The 24,103-nt window shown below is 40.2% G+C and overlaps 1 protein-coding gene across 5 annotated transcripts in view; it reads right to left on the reverse strand.

Annotated features, from left to right (window-relative positions):
* TIAM1 (TIAM Rac1 associated GEF 1) overlaps window positions 1–24,103 on the reverse strand; it is a 267,806-nt gene that overhangs the window by 96,253 nt on the left and 147,450 nt on the right. For all 5 annotated transcript variants that reach the window (XM_054047952.1, XM_054047922.1, XM_054047939.1 and 2 more), the window contains 2 exons: window positions 12,312–12,490; window positions 5,853–6,832 (listed from right to left, as the gene is read on the reverse strand). In XM_054047952.1, coding sequence (XP_053903927.1) covers window positions 5,853–6,821 — 969 coding nt within the window. In that variant the 5' untranslated portion in view covers window positions 6,822–6,832; window positions 12,312–12,490. The remainder of the gene's footprint in view (window positions 1–5,852; window positions 6,833–12,311; window positions 12,491–24,103) is intronic.

A 24,103-nucleotide genomic window follows, 5' to 3' on the forward strand; every position in this document is an offset into this window, starting at 1 on the left:
AGAGAAAAAAGAAAAGTAAACTAGAAAAACAAATCAGAATCAAAGCAAGTCATTTGGGAGTTCACCTGAACAATTACATAACTGAACAAGGCAGGAAAATGTCTGCAAAGCTGGATGATAACTAGGTCATAGGATAATACAGTGAAGCATTCTGAAAAGAAAGATTTCAGTGAAGAAACACTCAAGTGGAGAGTGTCACTATTGCAAATTACATCCAGCTAAATAAGCGCAGTCCCTCAGATGGTCAGCTGTGGCAACTGTCTGTGGTTTTTACATGGGAAGTCCTAGAAACTAGAAGCATACAATATACTATCGAGATTACAATTACTGGGACTGCAAAAGTACTTCAAATATATAAATGTTCGCAGTCCTAGTGTTAAAAAAAAATGACAAAGGAACTAGATCAGATTGTAGGGCTGTTGATTTTCTTTCTACTAACTTTGAACAAAGGGAGAAAAAGAATCCACTAGAATTTTCAAAAGAATATTACAAGGTTTGCCCAAGGATCCAAAAAACTTTCCCCAAGACCCTTCTCGTAGCACACAGGCATATGAGAGTGTGCTTGGAAAGGCCTCTGGCTGTTGTTTGCTTTAAAATATCTAAAATGGTCAGACCCAACACATTATATAGTCCCATCCATTCTGAGAATGGTTAGGGATACCTCTGAGACCTTTGTGCAATGGCATTAGGATGAACGAAGAAGCAACTCTGCAGAATGAGAAGTAACCACAGAACTTTGCTTACCCAGCATTTAAAATTGCAAGGTACATAGTAGACAGAGAGATGAGAGAAGGCCACTAACTTATACTTCTCTCATACTTCTCCCTTACTGTGTGTCATTAAATTATAACTGTTTTCTGTTCTCCCATTTGACGTCAGCTAAGAATATGTTTGGAATCTTCTTTCTAATCTTAAACTAAACTATGAGCTGAAATATACATATCCTTTGTGGAGATGTCTTACACGATTTAATAGAAAATTGTAATCTTTCTACAGTTTTTCTCTTTAACCTGCTATAGAATGTAATGAAAAATTAGATACCTGGCCCAGAATTCTATGGGATGGTACAAAAAACAAACAAATAAAACTATAGGACAGAGATCGTTCTCTAATCAACTGGTTTTATAGTGATTTCTATACAGCCAGATTTAATTCCTATCGAACCCAACTGGTTTCATCCCTATTGCATTCTCCACAACTTTTCCACAGGGATATGGCTTCGGGTCCATTAGCAGAATCCCTGCAAAGACTTAAAAATGTAAACAAAGGTATTTTCAAAAGCGACTAAAAGGTTTTTAACGTGCCAAGACCCAACAAGATTTGGGTTCAGCACTGAGATTTTCAGTGTCCAAAGGGGTTAAAGAGGGATATTTGTTCACTCTCTTCCTATTTAATTTTATAACAAACAATGCACTACTGATGTTGAAAGGAGACTTCTTATTCCCTAGAGTCAAGGAATAGCTCAATGCCTACGTAAATGGCCCAGCCTGGGCCAGCAGAGTGTTTGAAACCAGGACATTCAGTGCTAAAAGCATGAGTCTCTACTCCTTGAACTTAAGGACTATGCCATAAACTGGAAGCAGTAACAGATATATAAACCTCTTTGTGGAGCAGTCACAAGAGGACAAGGACCCCTCCTGCTACCCATGTGGCCATAAGTACCTCTTGGATTACTGACCATTAGTTATAATTTTTAAAAATGGAAACAGTCAGTCCATACTCCACATACAGTTTTCAGACAAATGGTGATCACTTGCTGGAAAAAAAAAGACAGCTTAACTTCTTATTGGGGCTTGACTATCTCTCAAGCTATGTCTACACTGGCAATTGAATGACAAATCTTTCGTCTTTCAGAGGTGTTACTCACTGCCCCCACCCCCCCCAAAGACAAAAGTTTTGCTGCGACAAGTGCCAGTGTGAACGGCATGTTGTCGGCAAGAGTGCTCTCCTGCCGACAACACACCGCTCATTGGGGATAGAAGTTTTTTGTCAGCAGGAGAGCCGACAAACAGCGGCTACACTGCACGATTTTTAGCGGCATGGCTATAGCAAGACAGCCATGTCGCAAAAAGCAGTGTAGTGTAGACATAGCCTCAGCCTGGAAACTGAGAGCACCCGGGGTCTCATCTGAAACCAAATACCCAATATCAGTGCAGGAAGCCCTGAGGTTTACCAGAGTCTTCAGTAGTCACTGGCTGCCAACCACCATCCCCCACAACATTTATATTTTTCATTCTCAAAAACTTCAGTTGAAACTCAGGGGGGGAAGGAGCAAATGGGATATAAGCTGTGTACAACAGCAATTTGCCTTCCTGTAAGCAGAAATGGGTGATAATACCAGCCAAGTAAGCTTTTTCCACCTACATCACATCAGTTCCAAAAGCCCAGTAGGATCCCAGCAGAGCTCTGCTGGAAGTCTTGAGTCAGCAGACCTGAACCTATAATGTTAAGGAAAAATAGAACTGCTGTGTGGGGGCCCCAAAGCCACTTTCTGAATATTAATTGCTTGTACGCATTGAAACTAATTGTCTCTCCAGTGCTGAAAGGTTCTAGCTCCCAATTAAAGAAAAGTGACTCCCACGTTTCAATTTTAAGGTTTGACCTTTTATTTCTTTTGCTAGAAACTGAAAAAAATTCATTTAATTTGTTTATTCTCTCCTGAAATAAGAGGCAAATAAAGAGATTCTATTCACATTTGACAAAAACATAATTGTTGCCAGGCCTACCAAAAGATCTTGTGACACAAGTGTTATCCTGAAAAATATATGGCTTTGCTTTTTAAAAAGTGATCTTAGGTGCCTCGGTTGTTTTGAGGTGCCTTAAAGCAATATGATTTTCAGACAACAATGCTCAACACTTTCAGAAAAGCAGGCTCCTTTAAGATGTCTAAGGATGAACACCTCAAAACAGAGTTTCACAAAAATCACCAGCCCCTTTTGAAAACTTGGATCATGTTAAAAATTAAGAGTGAACCTTGCCAATGTACATGCAGTAGGAGATGTGCATGCTTAACAATGGCAGAATTCAGCCCTCATGCTCAGCATCTCCAACTCCTAGTGACCTCTTGGGAAATTTGGGGTATTCACAAGAGCTTCCTGCCAAAGTCTTTCAGGACCTTATGAGTTTGGGCACCGTTATCATAAAAGCAGGTGAGAATGGAAAACCTACAAGTCTCTGAAAAAGGATTCTCTGAAAAATGTGCTAAGATTTATGCAATTATAATGCAAAAAACCTGACAGAAAGGAGGATCCAGTGGTTAAGGCACACACTTAGAACTTAGGAAACCTGTGTTCAAGTCCCTACTCCTCCACACGTTTCCTGTGTGACTTTGGACAAATCTCTCAGTCTTGCTGGGCTTCAGTTCCCCACCTGTACTATAAGAATGATAGCACTACCCTATGCTATGGCACTGTGAGGATAAATACATTACAGATTGTGTGTGGCACTCAGATACAATAGTAATGGGGACCATAAAAGGTCCTCAAATTCCTAGTGTTTCCACAATTCTCCTTTCCCTCCATCCCCCCCTCACCAGACTCACCAAGGAAGTAGCTCTTTCATTCTATATTCCATTGCAATTTCCTTTTTGCTGTATTTTATAAATAAAGCAACATATTAAAATCTTTTTCCTGGTCTCACCACAGACAAGTCTGGACTAACAAAGATTATTGCTAAAAATAAACCTTAGCTTTACTGCATGCTGTTGGGGTTAGGGTCCTGGAGGGAATGCCAACCCTTTCGGATTTTTAATTTTGTTTATTTTAGTTTATTTATTGAAATAATTGCTGCTGAGTCTCTTTAGATCAATAGTCTGAAATTGGAAGAGATCTTCTAGTGATACAAGCTACTGACGTGATGTCACAGGCTATGTCCGATGAAATGAGACTCAAATTCATTACTTTCATTAGGTGCCTCAAAGGGATATTCTAATGGCATGATGAACACTGGGGAGAAAAAATACTTCAGCATTTACCAATTGCGTCGCTCTGCTTTTCAAATACACTCTGAAGAGAACTGTAAGGCAGAAGTTGAACCTAACAATTTTCTTTGGATGAATAGAAAATGCTTTGTTTATTACTCCTAAATGGCAACCTGTTTTTTTGTTTCCTGTTATTGCTTTTTCATCCTGTGCTATCTTTAATAGCCTTGTTGAGAATGTGAAGAGTTTCTGTGATGATACTACAAAAAATGCCTCCAAAAATCTAGAGCTTATTTTGAAGTACAAAGCTTCTGCTGTGAGAAGCTGCAGCAGCTGTTTTAGAACGTCATTTTTATATTTAGAAGCAGTACATCTTCAACTAAGCCAACAACCCACCTCCAGTCACCTTCTGCAAGTTAGTGCCAACCGATGCCCTTCCTTCAGTCACTCAGTTGGGTTTCATTTCACGTTCTAGTGGCCCTCTCATTGATCCATCATGTTAACAGATCCCAACACCTACATTGCAGGATACTGTGACCCGCCTGGCTCATGCTGTCAGATCTAATCTCCCTTGAAGTGGTGTGCTGCCAAAAGCTCAGTTCAGCATCAGGATGCAAATCTGTCGGTCTCCCACACCCATTCAAAGTGCTTTTTTTCCCCCCCTAGGTCACAAGATGTGAGGAGTGCTCTGTGCTACATACATACTAAAATTAAAACATATAGTAAAATCAGGGTAGTCACCAAAGCATGTCATCTAGAGCAAAGCTTGACCCATTTGGTCAGGCTCTTCTCGGACTGTTCTGTTTCTGTCTACTGGCTCTGCTTCCGATCCAATGGCCACAGACAGCAAATACATAGCAGGGAAGACATTATAGTCAGCCTTCTATTTTGGAGTCGTGCCACCCCTCAAAGAAGGGCCAGCATGCCAAATGCATTCTGCATTCAAATATATTTCACCTGCAATGGCTGCATATGGCACATGCATGGATGGCATGGATGCTGCATTACTTCTATTTCTGTAAGGGATACTGTGCTATTATTTACCACATGCAATGTGCTGCTGTATGCAGCACAGGTCAATGCAACGTAACTCAAGCAGATGTGTCACAGCTAATACAGTGAAAACACAATCCACACAATAAAGAGCCAGACCAAAACTCTGATCCACAGGTTAAAGAAATGGAGTGTGGGGGGACAGTGCACAGTTCTGTATCTTGTGCTCTCCCTGGCTTGGGGGAGCTGTGCTTCCTCCACCACCTTCTTCCTTGGCTGGTGCAGTGACTATTCCCCCTCCTTTTTCAATCCCTGATAGATGAGTACAAGCAGACCAAGTGCCTGCAGGACTCCCAATCTCTTCCCATTGAAGAGCACTGTTTTCTGAGTGATGTTTTGCAGGGCTTTGAAATTCAGGCATTTAGATCAATGGAAGTAGAGGGGGAGCTTCAATCCAAGGGCAATTTTGATGGATGGGGGTTGGGCCATTATAGCTAAAGTGTGACATGGGGATGATGCACTTGAGTTCCATGAGAGGAATGGTAAGAGACCAAGCTCTGACCAGATACCCTAAAAGCACCACCAAATAAACAGAATAATCTTCCTATCTCTCTGCAAACTGCAGATTTCTCCTTCCCAGAGAGAAATGACTCGAAGGAGTGGAAAACCCCCCCACCATGATTGAAATGGAGCTGTGAGTTATGAACAGACCATTCATGAAAGTACACCCATTCCTGAAGGCACTTGTTCCACTCCCCCCTTATTTAAAAAGAGGAATATGGAGGGAAACAGAACATACATCCAGCTGCCAGTATACCACAGCCTACTTAAAACATCTGTGACCATGATCTAAATAAAGAACATTGTTTCTGTTTAGCAAATTCATGCACTTAAAAAAGAGTTTCAAAAGTTTAAATGGAATAGAGTAAAACTGCATTACCTGAGCAGTTTTTGCCCTTCGGCCTTGCATGCTGTTGCTGTGGCTGATTTGTAGGTTGGTGGCACCTTCTGAAAGGCAGTGAGATTTCCTACAGGGGAGTGTATTATAATTACTGTAGGAAGGAGTATCCTCTGCTGTAGCTGACGCCATCTTATGGTTTCCAATATCTGGAATATCGGACACTAAGTTCCGACAATAAGCCCCAAAGGTGTTTCGTGGGCCTCCATTTATTGTAGCACCTGAGTTTTTTGGAGAATACAAGTCACTCATAGAATTGGCACGTTGGCAGGTGACCAGCTGCTGGGGACTGTTGCTTGCTTCTGTGCCTCGAATCCCCTCACCATCCTTCTCCTCAGCTGAACCTAAGATTTCTTCATTGCTTGTTAAATGTTCTTGGCTGAGGTCAGAGAGCGAAAATTCCAAGCTATCCTCCCGCCAGATATCTGCAGATTTTGAACGCTTTTTCTTGAAGCTTGCAGTTTCCATGAAAGTTGTCCCGTTTGTTGAATATCGATGCTGTCTGCCATCTTCTTCAGCCAAAAATGTAGTGTCATCCCCATAAAGTCTGCTTTCTTCTGTGTCTGGCATGCTCTGCACTGAGGCTGCCGTGAGAACTGTGCTGCTGTCCACGCTAGGAGTAACAGAAGAATCGGTGTGGTAAGAAACAGGCCTTAAGCCCATATCCACTCTGTCCACCCAAATGGGGCTTCCAAAGTCCTCTAAATTGGCTTCTTGGTTAAAAGGCTCCAGGCCATTTTCTGCCAGTGACTGGGGGATGCTAGGAGTACTGCTAGATCGGGTGCTCACTTCTGAGTTCCTGTGGATAACCTTCCCTGAAGAAGCATGCCTGGTCCGTCGAGAAGTTTTATTTGAAAGGCGAAGTGAGCGTGATGTGTGCTTCCGTCCCAGGCTGGCGTGCTTGTCTCCATACAATGCGTGCTCTACATTTTGGCTTTCCGCGTTTCCCATGGTTTTAAGGTCTGCAAGATTAAAGAACGGGAAATATTAAACTTTCAACTAATATATGTATCAATATATATAATATGCCTGTCCGTAGCGCCCATGGATTGTACAAAGGAAAGAGACTGTTTTTTAAAAGGAATCTACACCCTCTCATCCAGAAGTAGTGCTAAAAGATACGTCATCATGTATCTATGATCCATGTACATCTGCTGAAACATGTGGTGCAACTAACAAGAATTATTTTGACAGTGATGATCAATAATAAAATGTAATCAGTTTGCAACATCACTTGTGAACTCAAATATAATCCAGTGAAGTTTTTCAAGGTATGAACCCAAGGTCTCAGTTACCCTGGTATAAATCAAGAGTAACTCACTGAATCCAGGGGTTGCATCAATGTAGATCAGAGGAGAATCTGGCTCTGAATGTGGCTTTGAGTGTGAGCCAATTTATAATGAAAGTAAATTGGTAATCTCAGTTTTGCACACATCAATTAAATCTATTAAAATCAGTTAATCCTCAATGCAACACTGGCCAATAATGTAAACTGTAAAAATTAAAGTCTCATTTCCATACCAGAATCCCCTCCCACTGAAGCAGGACTCCCTCTCATTTGGCAATATGGAATTGCAGGGTGGTTGCACCCTCCTGATACCTGTTCATGAGCCCCTGGGTCAGAACCTATGCTGTACACTAAAAGAACAGAAAATTATGTATATTTCGGTTCCTACCAGAAGATGGTTAAAGGGGAGAGATTCTGTATTTCTACTCTTTGAGCAACATCATATATTATTGAAAAAAAATCTAATGGAGCCACATTTGTAATTATCAACACCACTACTGGCACCCACGGCATCAAAATGCAACTCTGCAGAGGAATACATTCTACAAACACTGTTCTAAGGAGATCCTCATCGAGGCCCATAACTCATTCTAATGCTTTGTACCAATGATTGAAATTTTTTTTAAGCCAATACTTGCACCAGGAAAGAGAAAAATGATCACTAATGTTCCAAGAATCCTGCAAACTGGTGCTTCCAAGCCATCCCCTCTCACAGGGAACATGCTCTGGTGTGCTGTCAGGGAGTCACAAGGAAAGCAGGTCAATTTCTAGGTCTAACAACCTTGACGAGGTTACTTTATAATAACATTACAGGTGACTTTTCAAAGTCGTACGTAGAGCTGTAGCTACATGACTCCTGCTGACTAAGGGGAAATTTTGCAGCTAAATACCTGCACAATGCTTTAAGAAACAGGGTTGAAGATCCCTAATAAAAGTCTCCAAAAAAATCAGTCCTAGGTGTGTGCTTCATTTCATCTAGGCAAGCTTTAGACCATTATTTTGCCTCAACAATAATTAAATATACCACTGTATTTAGTTTTCTTTGGGTTCTTTTTAGTATGTAAGATACTGTACCACAGTTTTTCAGTATATGTAGAATAAGAAATAACAACAGTAACTCGGATTCCAATGTGTAGGTTACATGACTAAAGTATTAAAAAAAAAATCATTTAAAAAAAAATCTTATTTTGACATGCTGGTAATGAGACTTGTAAAGACATTTGCTGGACATCAAAAACTGAGTTAGGAGTCATATCCACTCAGCATCCTCTCCAAAAATGCTAAACATTACTTAAACTGGGTTGGAACCAGGCTCCTTGAGACTCACAAGGACAGAACAAATGCATCTTGTAGGAGGTTCTATGAATGCCTCTGTGCAAGGGCTTTTGCAAAAACAGCTAAATTAATTCTTGGTGTAATTCAGCTGATAAGTCCAAGGAAGAATTTGCCCCACACAGCCTATTAATTTCTCATGCAGGCTAGTGTAACTCAGTGAAGTCAATGAAGTTATACCAGCATTACACTGACATAAGTAAGAAAGACCAGAAAGGAACAATTATAGTATTATTGTAACTGGATAATAGCATTGTTTGCAGCATAGATACAAAATTATGAAATAAATAATCTCTGTTTTAAATTAAAAAAGAAAAGTAGCTGTTTTGACCAGGAGCAGAGTCAAGTATATATTAAAATACAAAATCGTACAAAATTTAATATGAAAATAAAAACACAAACACAAAGAAAATGGTGTACAACTATTTACATATAGACAAAAAACACAATTCTTTAAGAGGGATCACAGGGCAAAGACTTTCTGGTTTTGAGGCAGCTATATTAGACTTGAGAAAAACAGTAAATGGTGTCTAGAAAGCAAGATAACTGGGACGGGGGGGGGGGGGGGGTTAGTCCTAAGGACAGTGGATTTCTCCATTATAAGCATGTGCCATACTTTATCGAATCAGATGCTCATAGAATGAATATGATTGTGTATATGCATTAACCATCTGAATATACAATATCAGCTAGTGCACAGAACCTATTTAACCTCACATAGATTACACAGAAAGGACTGAATCAATTCTGATAAATGATCACACTTACAATTCTGCTTTAGGTAGTATCAAATACTTGTGGTGGGGTTGTATTTATTTTATTTTATTTTATTTATTTATTTTTGCAAATACTTTGGAAAATGGTCAAAATAGGAGCTAGTATGCTTTTGAGTTTCCCTATACAACTAACTAGATTAATAGTTATGTCACGTTTCAGTTATGACTTGCTAAAAATCTGTGTGGTAGAAAGGGGGATGGGCACTACCTAAAACATTCTGACATCTCTGACATAAATATGACCAAGGGAATTAAACCACACGGAGTGAGATCCCAGACTCACTTAAGTAAATGGCAAAGCTCCCATTGACCTCTATGCAGCCTGAGCCAGACTGTCCCACCTCACAGGGTCCTAGAGCCCAGGCCCCAAACCGAGCAGCTACACCACAGTTAACCAGCCCCTTAGCCTGAGCCAGCTGGCACAGGCCAGTTGTGGGTTTTTAACTGCGGTGTAGACAGACCCTATGAGGCCGGGGATTTACCCATGGTTTAGAAAAACAAATGCACTCAGCAAATTTTAGCCCAATGTATGTTAAAATGATAGAGTTATCAACCGCTGAAGAACAGGGTTTATTATTTAAATTGAGTCTTAAGAGTAAGTGTTATTCTAGATTGTTCTGATCTCGTCAGGACAGAACATGAATGTTAGTTACATTATCTTTTGTTTCCAAAACCTTGAAATGCAACTCAGGTAGCAGAAAGGTGCCCTTTGTCTTTGCAGCTTGGGTCTAAACCAGATCTCACTTCTAAGGCTTGTAGAAGGAAATCTCTAGGGGAAAGGTTTTTGCTGCACTGACTTTAAAACGCTTGCTAACAACAATTTCATTTAAAAGGATTTTCACTGGCTGCAGAAGCAGATCTTTACACTGTCATCTTCCCCATTATCAAGAAAGATAATCACCATTTTGGTGTCATTTTGAGAAGAATTAAGGATTTTTACATTTAAAACATGATTGAAAAGGGCAGCTCTCTAACTAAAGACACAAATCTGCAGAAAGGCCAGAAAGTTCTTAGCACCACTCAATGTACAAAGACTCAGCCCCCCAGAGACCAGCAAACTCGTCACTTGCTCAATGAACAGAACAACTGGATACACAGCACTCTGTCAGTTCAGCAAACGATCGTTATGTGCCACAGTCCCAATGTAACATTAATGGACACAATCATACAAAATTTAAAACAAACAAAAAATTTTGCCAAGAAAAGAAACAGAGGATAAGCCTGTATTCGGTGAGTAAAACAGATGGCTAGAAAATGCTTTCATGCAAAGAGGAATGCATTTTCTACACAGATAAAAACTCAGCACCTGCGATAATGGTTTTCTTAGCACTAACATCCTTGGGAATATGAACATAGACATTCACAGGAATGTTTACCAACCTGTTTCACATGACGAAAAGTATGTGCTAGATACTGACAAGAAAAATCATGCTCCCAAGTAAGGAGTTGACCATTGTCTCTTAGTTGATATACACTTGGGTTTTACTTAACAATGAAAGTCTCCAAATCCTGCAAACCATTGCTTATGCGATTAGCCCTGAGTCACTGCTCAAGTGAGTAATGATGATTTAAATAGGCCTGTTCCTAATCCCATTGAATTCAATCAGAGCAGGGTCTGATCTTAAGTAAGAGTATGCAGGACTGAGCCAGGTCAGAATAAACTGTGTTTGAAGTAGTCATAAAATAACCTGTCTCAAAATTAGACCATGAGTAATATTAATGGGAGTTATACACAGACATTGAGAAGACAAAGAGTTGCCATTGTTATCTTATTAACTGAATCAAAAGGTGCCTATTTGAGCACTGTACAAGGTAGCAATAGGATGCCACATAAATCAGTGGTAACTTGTCTCAATGTTTAAAAATGGCTGTAAAGCAGAGTCCGGGGATGCAACATGTCAAAAATCTGTTCTGAATTTATTTTCCAAAGCTAACAAAAGATTGAGGCATACAGAACATGTCATAAGTAACAATTTAAAAAAATATATTATTTTGGAAAAATAATACTTAAGACTGATGGCACAAACAGAATATCAGTAAGGAAAAAGTATACATTCTACAATAAACCTCTGGGAGAACAATCCTACCTGTAAACTAACTGATTTAGATGAAGAAATAAAATTGTAATAGAATTGTTGAGTTCTCCTTGAATTGGTTTAAAATATAATATTGCTATGTAGAAAGAGGATTTTCTCGATGTAACTGGCTGAAGTCCCATTTCAAATTTTATTTTTTCCTCAATACACTAATTTTCCTTTCTCTCCTCTTCTTCCTTTTCTCCAATAAAATATTCAAGATAGCAATTACAGAAAATAAACCTAACTTAATAGCTTGCAAGTTTTTGACAAACTGCACTTTTAGATTGCAGAGGAAAGGATGAAATTTATTAACTTCCAAGTTAAATTTGAAGCACCTCACAAGACAACAGATTGCAAATTTAAAATTAGATTCTGGTGGGAGGTCTTGGTAACAAAACTCTATTTTTCTCCTGGAGTTTGAGTTTGGAGGCTGTGAGAACCAGAACAATGATAAAATCAACAGCCAGAACTTATTCTACAGAAATGAACTTTTACTAAATTCTGCAAACCAACAACAAAGATTTTTACTCAACTCGCAAAACCCACATAGAAAACAATTTACAATAGTAACTAAAAAGGAATACACACATTTTACGGCAATTAAAAGGTTTTTTTCCCCAAAAGAGATTAAAGTTCCAGAGTAATCTTATACCTTTGAGTTTCTTAGAAACTGCAATGGGATATTTCATTGTTTTGAATTAAGAGCTTTTTAGCCAGATATTTCTTTTTATAATCCACTTTAAATACATTAAATCATGGGATGTACTCCAAAAAGGCCCTGCAAGCAACTCAAAAGCAGGGTGAGGAAGTGGGAGGTAGGAGGGAGAGGGAGGAAAGGATGTCATCAGTAGCTGCTTGATAGAAATTCTAAACTATAAACAACGTGCAGTTTCTCCAAATTTTCCCCTCCCACAAACAATACACAACACAGCAAACTCCTAAAGAAAATACATAGACACACACGTACCTTACAAGGCAATATTGGTAGCCAATGCAACTTTCCCCAAGAGAACTGTGGCATTTAGATGTATAGAATTGCAAATGATATCAAAATGAACAGTTACTGGAACCACAGAATCTGTCAGCACCTGCCACTCAGCGCCTCCATTATTGTCTCGTCAGAGTCTATGAATATATGCCAAAAACCTGGTGAGAGAGAGCGGGGGCAGGGGGAGAGAAGAAATAGGCAAAGGATTAGCAAAAATGGTTAGAAAGGAGGACATTTTCTGCCAAGTCCTATTTTCATCACTTACCTAAGAAACATTATATAATACAGTGCTTAAATTCTGTATTTAAATTATATATATATAAAATCTGACAATACCAGAATCACTGAAAACCTCAGTCTAACACTTTATGAAGCCAAACCGAGGGTATGAACTCCATTCATTTTCTTACCACTTTTTATAATAAAGAATCTTTATAGAAATTGACAAGAGACTGCTGAGGGCAAACAGAATGATACAGGACTGGAGGGTCTCAGTGACAGCTCAGAAAAATTACATTTGTATTGGGTTTTCTAGTTTTGATTGGTTGGTTTTTGAGGGGGTGGGAGAGAGAAAAGCAATTAAACTGGGTCCCTCATAAAAGATACTCAACACTCCCCTCAGAATTCTGCGCAGGGCTATTTTGTATTTCTTTCTGCTTGAAGATGGCTTTCCATTAGGTTAAGGAAGAGGTCCTGACTTTTTTTTTTTTTTTTTTAAATACACAAAACAATAGTTCAATCTGTACAGTTTACTAAAATGGACAGCAATACAAGCACTGGTATAATGAACAATTTTAGAAAGGAGTCAGAGATTACAGAAAATTTACACACACAGAGTATATTGTGAGGTAAACTATGCACACTAAAGGAACAGTCTAGGAGATGCTGCTGCACTCACTTACACAGGTGAATAAACCTGAAGTTACTTTTGTGTGTGTGTGTGTGTGTGTGCATGCACACATGCGCGCAGGATCAAACTCCTAGACTATGCCTTGGTCTGATGCCATTTAAAAGTTTATTACCACATGTTCCTTAGACACTAGCGTATGTCTACACTGCAGCTGGGAGCAAGCCTCCCCGCTTAGGTAGATAGACTCGCGCTAGCATGCTAAAAATAGCAGTGTGGACATGGCAGCTCCAGTGGAGACTCAAGCTAGCTACCCAAGCTCAGAACCAGGGGGTTGGGTTGTCGCTCGAGCCATAACATCCATACTGCTGTTTTTAGCGCACTAGCTCGAGCCCTGCTAGCACGAGTCCATCTTCCCACGTTGCAAAGCTCATTCCCAGCTGCAGCAGATGTACCCTTATGGTCCAATCCTGTGAGATGCTGAGTACTGTAAATTCGTGGGAGTTTTGGGTACTCAGTGCTTTGCAGGATCAAGCCCTGAAGTCATAACATTTCCTTTATGCAGCCAAGTTGCAAGGCGAAGAGGCAAATGAAAGAAGTGGATCATCAAGAAGCATTGCAAACAGAGTTATTACATGGGTTTTACATATTTTCAAAAGATTACAAGAACAATGAATTCAGAATAGGTCAGTGATGCCCTTCATGTTCTTAGAGCAACTTGGTAGTAAATTTCTTTCCTCGCTTGGCTGGATTCTCAAAAGGAAGTGAGAGTTACCAACTCCTTTTTTAAATTAAAAAAATTATAATTTTCTTCCTTCTCCTTTATGTCTCCCTCGTACTCCCCACTCCCCCAAGCTGCTGGTCGAGAGCTGAAAAGAGGTTCATGTATTGCTCTGGAGCTGGCAGAAATTAATAAAATGAAACTCATTTATATTGAAATGGACTCATTATCATGCCAGCTGACAATAATTTACAAAGCTGGACTCTTAATGGAAAACAAGGTCCTACAGACAAGTGTCTTTCCACCTGCGTCTCATATGTAGGAAATAATCCTATGTTTAACATGCTTTACTTTTTAAGAAGAAAAAAAAAAAAAGTTTTACCTTCGGTTTTTCCCCCCTGCTGTATCTATATTTGCCACAAGTAGGTTATTTTAAAAGAAAACTAAACTGTAGCGCAGTGTTACCAGCTTTTTCATTCTCAAGTTGTTTTTGAAGAGTTTGTTATTCAGCTGAAATAATCTGCTCCAAACCGAAATTTGGCAAAAAAAGGTCAGAACCCTGGTCACTTTTATGAGAATTAAAATAATAGTAATAATAATAATGTTGACTGTTTCATATGAAGTCTTTGCTCCTAACCAAATAATTCTCTTTTAGTATCTCAGTACTAAAACACTTAAAGGAAAAGAGTTGTTTTTTCAAAGTGGAAAAAATCCAAGTGGGTATTTCCACTTGGGGAATTGGATTACTCTCCCTGTCTCGCTCTATATCTATCTTTATATCTATCCACATCTATATCAATATGCATGTGCACACATGCTTCCTTGAGGATGTATCATTATCTCGTGATTCTTTTCCAGTAGAGTCAGCTCTTGTTAGTTATTATTACTAATTCAAAGGAACTCTTCCAAACACAAAAATCAGTTTAATATTTAACTTTGCCTCTAATACACCTTAGAAAACACCCCAACCACCAGTTTATTGTTTCATCTCACCCTTTGGTTTTCTGCAAGAGCAGAAGTTCTTCAACATTCCCAAGTCAGGTGCAGATTCTGACTTCTGGCAGAAAGGTCTTCATGGGCATAACGGGGTCTGCTCCTTCCCCAGGAGGAGTGGCACAGAAGAGATATGATTCGCCACAGGCAAAAGGGATGGGACACACACTCTCATGAAAGGGAACAGCTGGGTTCTGAACAGAAACTTGGGGCTTGTCTACACTACAAGTTATGTCGGTATAATTTATGTCGCTCAGGGGTGTGAATAAGCACCTCCCTAAGCAATATAACTTACAGTGAGTGACTGAAGCACCGGTGTGGACAGCGCTCTCCCGCCAACACAGCTACCGCCTCTTGTGGAGCTGGCTTTAGTATGCTGGCGTGAGAGCTCTCTCCATCAGACGCGCTACAGGGTGCAGCTGCATTGCTGTAGCACTTCTAGTGTAGACTAGCCCTCAGTACCGGTGACTTCATTTCCTCTATAGGGCAGCGTCCCCCCGTACAGCATATTTGCTCAGTGCTCTGATGGACACTACAGCGTTAGTGGAGCGTGGAACCAAGCAGGGTGTTGACGGCCTATTCATGGGCATGACATAACACAGTGATGCGCATGGTATGGATGTGCTTTTACTGACCCAAAAGTACACACTTGTCAGTGACCATGTTCAATGCTGATGTTTCGGTCATAAACAACTACAGGGAAAGTTAAAATAAAAAAACAAACAACAAAAATGAATCTGAAATGTAGTTTTTCAAACTACTTGTTTAAAAAATACCCTAAATTTGCAGTCTCAGACCTGGTTCCTGGAAACTTGCATACATGTACATAACTTTTACTCATGAGTGTAGCTCCCTTTGAGACAATGTTCTTTGCAGTATTCGGGCCAAATTAACTTGTGAGTATTAATTTAATGACTATGAAAAAGTATCCTGAAAAATCAGGCCACATGATTTCTAAGAGGATGAGCACTCAAAATTCCCACTTAAGTTGTGTGCGCTAAAAATTAGGCCACTGATGTTACAACCATCAACCCAGTGTCTTTGGATGTAAGGTGCCTAAAAATGAGGTTATAGTCAGAAAGGTGACTATATAAAAATAGCAGCAATTTATTCATCACATTTGCTAGCTACATGTACCCAGGGTTATACACCTCTACCCCGATATACGCTGTCCTCGGGAGCCAAAAAATCTTACCACGTTATAGGTGAAACCACATTATAGCGAACTTGCTTTGATCTGCCGGAGCACTGCTTTACCGCGTTATATCTGAATTCATGTTATATCGGGTTGCGTTATATCAGGGTAGAGGTGTATCTGCTGACTTACTAACAAAAATAACATTACTTCCTGTTGGTACCAAAGAACCAATACAGGTACAGGAAAATGAAAGGGTTCATGAACTGTCAACAGAAGTGCAGAACTTTGAAATATGGGCTTACATAATAATAAATAATAATAATATGTAAATATTATGTGAACCACAGAGAGCCCCGTTAAGGATGGTCTAAAGCTTCCAATGATGGGGACTCCACCACCGCCCTGGAAAGTCTATTCCAGAGCTTAATTACCCTTAAAGTTAAAAAGTTTTTCCTAATATCCAACCTAAATCTCCGTTGCTGCAGAATTACTCCCATTACTTCTTGTCATTCAGAGATGGCTATGAGAATTAAAAACATTTTTCAATTATATTTTCACTTCCTTATTTTATAATACAAAGACATTTTTAGACAGTAGTAACATTTCAAAAGTACATCTACAGATGTGAGACAAACTAATAATTAGCCCAACCCATCATCCCACTCTATGAAGCCCACAGTAATTCTATTATAAACTTCCACAGATCGATGGAGGACACCACATAGCCATTTCAAATAGAAAATATTCAATATCAATAAGTAACTTTGGGCTGCATTCTCCATACCACCACACCAGTTTTATGCCAGTGTAATTCTGGTGCAAAGCCAGTGTAATGGAGTGGAGATTTACCCTTTAATTGTAACTAGAGGCCATGTCCCTTCACTACCATGCAAAGAGCTCACTAACATGAGTGGTGACTTTAAGTCAATGAGACTATGGACAGCACTGAGGCTCCAAGCTCGGCAGCAAGGCACTGCATGGTCTAGCTGATTTTTAAATAAGTTCAGTTTGATGTGCTTATGCCCAGTCTGTGTTTTCTTTTGGTAAATATTCCAGCAAACCAGCCTGCTGGTTGTGGAAACAGTAAATTTTAAACTAATATTAGCAAATACTCATTGAAGTGATGTTTTAACTTTTAGCCGATTAGCACCTGACCTGAAGGAATATGCTCATCCGGCCAGAGAAGAGAAGTGCGATACATGTCTAATCAAAATAGACCAACAGAGCTGGAATTTCAAACATTTGAAACAAACTGCTCACTAGCAAGCCACAAGACTCACCATTTTCCATGGGAGCTATTTGGAAAATAAATGTTGAATAATGACTCCATTTGAAGAAAATCACGGTCAGTTCATGAAGAAATCACTAACAGAAAATGAAGCTAAACTAGTCAAATAAATTATTCCTCCAGCTCGAACAACACTCCTACACAAATCTATAAATAGAAACAAAAATGAGCCCTCTCAGGAGACCTGCAATCTCAATAATAACTGACAGTTAACATCCTCGAATCACAGTTAAAGTCAACAAAACCAGAAAAATGGTGTTAACAAGGGGGCATGGTGGTGAATCTGTGGAGGAGGAGAACAAGTAGCCAGTGAAGGGAAAAACTACCTTTTCAGTGCTCTGTTATTTTTATACTGTTGTATCTGAGTAACTCTCAGGATTTTTTTAAATTGTTTTCAAGAGTATCTTTATGTTTTTTCAGTTTCCCTCCCTTCCTCCTCCTCCTCCTCCCATTATTAATGGTGGGAAAATCTCCCTCCCTCCCGGAGGGCAAATCAGCAAGGACTTATGCATTACAAGAGAAGCAGGGCAACGTATGAAAAGGACAGGCCCAACAAAGAAAATAACAGAACGCCACTAGCCGTCACCTTCAGCCCCCAGGCGAAAACCTCTCCAGTGCATCATCAAAGATCTACAACCTATCCTGAAAGATGATCCCTCACTCTCATAGATTTTGGGAGACAGACCTGTCCTCGCTTACAGACAGCCCCCCAACCTGAAGCAAATACTCACCAGCAACCACATACCACACAACAAAAACACTAACCCAGGAACCTATCCTTGCAACAAAGCCCGATGCCAACTCTGTCCACATATTTATTCAAATGACACCATCATAGGACCTAATCACATCAGCCACGCCATCAGGGGCTCGTTCACCTGCACTCCTACCAATGTGATATATGCCATCATGTGCCAGCAATGCCCCTCTGCCATGTACATTGGCCAAACCGGACAGTCTCTACACAAAAGAATAAATGGACACAAATCTGACATCAGGAATCATAACATTCAAAAACCAGTAAGAGAACACTTCAACCTCTCTGGCCACTCAGTAACAGACTTAAAGGTGGCAATTTTGCAACAGTAAAGCTTCAAAAACAGACTCCAACGAGAAACTGCTGAGCTTGAATTAATATGCAAACTAGATACCATGAACTTGGGTTTGAATAAAGACTAGGAGTGGCTGGGTCATTACACATATTGAATCTATTTCCCCATATTATGTATCCTCACACTTTCTTGTCAACTGTCTGAAATCTGTCTGAAATGGGCCATCTTGATTATCACTACAAAAGTTTTTTTTCTCCTGCTGATAATAACTCATCTTAATTCATTAGCCTCTTACAGTTGGTATGGCTACTTCCACCTTTTCATGTTCTCTGTATGTATAATATTTCTTACTATATGTTCCATTCTATGCATCTGATAAAGTGGGCTGTAGCCCACAAAAGCTTATGCTCAAATAAATTTGTTAGTCTCTAAGGTGCCACAAGTACTCCTGTTCTTTTTGCGGATACAGACTAACACGGCTGCTACTCTGAAAACGAATTTCAAATTGTAAGCCACAAGTAAAACATGGGAATTCCCTGGAGCCCTTGTGCAGGTTAAAAGGAGCTTGTGTGCCCCTTCCTGGGAAGTGGGGGCTTTCATAATCTGCCCTTGGAAGCAGAGACCAATGTTAAGCCACAGGAGGAGCTGCAGGAAATGAGAAAGAGTGGCAGGAGCTGTTCTGCCTTCTCTGGTGTAGTTAGGGTAGCTATTGGCCCATCTACATGTTTATAGATAGTCAATTGGATTTCTCAAAACAAAAACAAAAAAAATACCCCAAAGTGTAGGCTGTAGTTCATTTATCTTAAAGTTCTGTATTATTATTAAAATTAACTTGAAACATACTTTTTTCTTGTGCCAAGTGAACAGAGAACAGCTGATACATATCAGTACAGCAGTGTGCCAAACATATCAAAGACAACAACCAAAGTAGTCACATAAAAGACATTTTTTTAAAATGTCAAATAGAAAGAGAATAGCTGCTTACGTGATAAATGCACAAATGTCCAGTACCTAATGAAGCTTAGGCTGCGACAGTTCTACTCACAGTAAGAGAGATACAGAACACAGAGTAAAAAATGGAGCACAGACGTAGATTCGACAGTACACTATTTTAGAAACTAATATTAATAATTGAAACGTTTTCCTTATGTGAATGGGAAGCCATTGTACAACTACACAAATAAATGGAGGACATAACATTTAAAAGACACAGAAAATAATTAAGGCCAATATTGTCAAAGTTGGGTATCAAAAGTATTTACTGTAAATCCATAGTTAGGCACCCAAATAAGTGGCTTGATTTTCAGGAAGGGCGGGGTACTCATAGCTCAAATTGGAATGAGAGCTATGGATGCCCAGAACCTTCAGAAATCAGGCCACTTAATGAGGTGTCTAACTATGGGTTTAGATGCCTAATTTTAGGTACCCAAATTTGAATACTATGGAGGGATAAGAAGCCCCACATGTGGCATTCGAGAGATCTAAAGAAAAAGGAGTCAAGTTAAATCCAAGCAAATGCATGATCAGAACAACTTCAGTATTTTGGTTGTATTTGCTCAGCTATATAAAAGCTATTTACGTAAGACACAAAAAGCACTAAAGTAGCAGCAGTTACTGAAATAAGGCCACTGAAAAGTCGTGTTGAGCTAAGCAAAGTATCAAGGGTGGTGATTTACTTTTAAGTTTATTCCACACTTTGCAGAAGTTTTGAGGCTGTTTGGGGACCTCTCAAAGAAAGATTCTGAGTTTCAATCTGATGCCCAGTAAGATTCTGCCTTCACCAAAATAAAGCAACTAACTGCCAGTGCAGGAGGACACTGCCCAGCTATGAGAAGAAGAATGGTCCGGTGGATAAGGCATTGGCTGGTAACCTGGGTTCGATTCCCTGTTCCATCACAGACTTCGAGTGCATCCTTGGCCAAATCATTTAGTCTCTTTGTGCCTTAGTTCACCATCTGTAAACTGGGCATAACAGCACCTCTCTATTGTGTGGGGGTGTTGTAAGAATTGTGACAGACCCAGACCAGTGGGGTACAGAGTCTGGTAGAGGGCAAGTATACAGGTCACTGGATGAGTAGTTTTCTGTTCCCTGAGTGACCAGAGCAGGGGCTGCACTAGAGTAATCAGGAACCTGCTAGAACCAGTTAAGGCAGGCAGGCTAATTAGGACACCTGGAGCCAATTAAGAAGAAGCTGCTAGAATCAATTAAGGCAGGCTAATCAGGGCACCTGGGTTTTAAAAGGCGCTCACTTCAGTTTGTGGTGCGAGTGTGAGGAGCTGGGAGCAAGATGCGCAAGGAGCTGAGAGTGAGAGGGTGTGCTGCTGGAGGATTGAGGAGCACAAGCGTTATCAGATACCAGGAGGAAGGTCCTGTGGTGAAAATAAGGAAGGTGTTTGGAGGAGGCCATGGGGAAGTAGCCCAGGGAGTTGTAGCTGTCATGCAGCGTTACAGGAGGCACTATAGACAGCTGCAGTCCACAGGGCCCTGGGCTGGAACCCGGAGTAGAGGGCGGGCCCGGGTTCCCCCCAAACCTCCCAATTGACCTGGACTGTGGGTTCTTCCAGAGGGGAAGGTCTCTGGGCTGTTCCCCAACCCACATGGTGAATCTCTGAGGCAAGAAAATCCGCCAATAAGCGCAGGACCCAACAAGATAGAGGAGGATCTTTGTCACAGAATAAATACAGTGAAGATTGTGAGGTGCTCAGATATGGGGGCCGTGGAAGTAGTGGGAAGAAGTGGGTTTTTTACCCATGAAAGCTTATGCCCAAATAAATCTGTTCATCTTTAAGGTGCCACCAGACTCCTCGTTGTCTTTTTAGAAGCAGTACAGTCACACATAAGAAATGTTCAGGTGGCTATATCGAAGTGAGGATCTGGGGCTGTATCCCCGCAAGAAGGGAAGTCAGGGTTTTCTACATCGAAGTCTCTCACATCCACAGAAATAGACTGCACAGACTGAAAGAGAGATATAGGCAATGCTGTCTCACAGGGAGCACCTCCATCAATGTGCGCTGGAGAAAAAGTTACAATGCATCTAACACAAGCCTTTAGAGGCCATCATAAAAAACCTCTTACAGCAGCACCACCGAAGCTATGAATGAAATTGCACCAGCAGAAAATATGACTGTGATTAAACACAAACCTAGAAGGGATATGCCAGTCACTAGTATCTTAAGCAGATTATTTCTGACAGGGCATGACAATACTGAGGAGACATTTGAGGCATACATTCACATTGTCATATCCAGTTTACCTGTATTGGACAAGAAAATGACAGCAATCAGGGTTGCAACAGTTTGCTAGTTGTCTACAGTACTGGAAATTCTTTGCTGAGTAGCCAAAATCAAAATGTTTGTGTCTCTGTAAAGCAAAAGAGTTCTGGACATTCTGTGAGGAATGAACAGGAGCCCATCTGTGAAAGTGAAAGGCACGCGGTTCCATAACAATTGAAATTTGGAATAATAAATATAATTCATTCGGGGCACGTCGGAGCAGAATAGGTCAAGCAAAGGACCGAATATTGCTGGTTTGACCCGATATCAACATACCAATCAAAGAAGAACACATTCACCAGTCCAGATATTACAATAACACAAAACCCCTACCTTTTTCTACAGGTAGGAGAAAGAGCATGCATTCACAACCCTGATGGTCAGCAACAACCTGGCATTGTCAAAGCCAAACTACTCACACCAAGATCCTATCTTGCATACACTGACAGCAGAAGAACATTGGGACATAGCTGGAGAAATCTGTTCTTATTGCAAGCTTACCTCAGTTTGACTGATTCTGGTTCTGACACAGTAAGTTCTATCTCCAGGCCAGACGAGAGTTTTGTTCAACCAGAGGACTTTACCCCTGGCCACACATAACATTTTATAACCAGAATCCACAGAGAATTTGAAAGACACTAACAATTAATGTGCTGCCCTGATTGGCCAGATGTAAAACCATGTATTGGTAATGAATTATCAATATTTATTAAGGAATTCCTATGTGGGCTGTGGTAGCAATGTTTTGAAATATTGGGTTATAGCAAATTTCAAAAATCTAGTAACAATAAACTCGATGGGCTAGATTCTCACTAGCACTGAGATCCGCTAATGCAAGGGAGACAGAGACCATTAGGGAACTGGTTATGGCTCCCTGATTCTGTAATTGTGATTCTCTTGCCCCAGCCCTTGCCTCAGTATTAGTCAGAAAGGCCTAGGGCTGCTCTAAATTACTTCAGCTGTGAATGGTCCCTAAGAGACCATGCACCAGCTGAGAATTGGCTAAGCAGACCTGTGAACCATCCTGCCCAAACATGACTCTCCCTAACACATCCTCTCTGCTGGAGTGAGGAGGCAGCTGGTGCAGCTTTACGCCAGCAGAGACCGTTCCTGCCTGCGAGGGTGGGAGGGGAAAATGACAATTACGGCATACTACAATTAGAGTTATGGCCACATTCCGGCTCCTTTGCGCCACTCAGATTTCCATATTGCAAGATCTGGTCTGATAGGTTCTCTTTATCTTCAAATAGAAGGGCGTGAAACATTACTGGGAAGTCAGCGGATGGTGCTATTACAGATACCATTATAGGTTCTGTTTGACTGAATATAGAACGAGCTAGTTAATGGAGAGATGCATAGTGTCAGCTGTGATGTAGTTCTTTTTTCGATAAGGTCACCAGCAAAATCTGTTCTACCTGAATCTCTGTGTCAAGAATCCATTTCTTAGATATAGAAGCTGCTACAGGTTACAATCCTGTAGCAAACAAAACATTACATAGTGCCATAATATTAGTGTACTTCACGTTTGTCAAGAAGTTCTAAAATTCATTTTGCATGTGCAGTCATTCTTTGCCATTTACAACAATGGTTCTAAAAATTCTTCATTTTGACTAGAAATGCCAGAGAAGTAAATTACCAGCAGTTCCATCAGGTGAGGATACTGTATATCTAGGTAGCAGTTTATATTTTTGGCAAGGTATGTGTCATTTCATTATTTCAATGCCTCACACGGGTAAGTGACCCAAAATAAACAAAAACAGCTAGCATTCACTTTAAATTTAAAGAGTGATACATTCTTTTATTAGCTGAGAAAAGCTACTGATATTTTAAATGGCAGTTTTTCCAATCCAAATGAAAACATAAATTGGAGTAAATCTATACATAATCATATTTGGATATGCACAAACGGCTCCTATTCACCTATACTCAAGTTACATGCAAATTATTCAACACATCCTAGAGTGGAAATAGCTCCTGGATTCATACAAACTGCACACAAGCAAACAAAGGGCTGGATTCCTAAAATCGAGGCGTGACCATTGCAATTTTGCTGCACTTTTGTCGGTGTGTGTGGGTGTGAGTGTGTGTGCGTGCATGAGTGATAATCTCCAGTTTAAAAATGGTGCTGTACCATGAAGAGAGATTCCATTACATTGGTGTGAATATTAAACATAGCACCGTGGACTTCTGTATTTATTCTTTTTCTCTAACATTTTGAAATCAAAGTTTCTTCCTTTAAGATGTCACAGCCTCCACAAAAGCCTCTTACTCTACAGCCTCTATTAAGGGTTCCAACACCACCCGCCCATAGCTGTATTTGTTTTTACAGTGCTAAAAGAGAAGTAACAGTTTATTTTTGTCAGTAATCCCATATAAATTCTAAGACAAACAGGAAGCAGAGGATGGTGATGCCATTTTTCAGTCTTTGGGAACATAATCACACTTTAAAAGAAAACCCT

This window comes from Malaclemys terrapin, chromosome 1, assembly GCF_027887155.1.
Source record: "Malaclemys terrapin pileata isolate rMalTer1 chromosome 1, rMalTer1.hap1, whole genome shotgun sequence".
Classification (NCBI taxonomy): domain Eukaryota; kingdom Metazoa; phylum Chordata; order Testudines; family Emydidae; genus Malaclemys; species Malaclemys terrapin.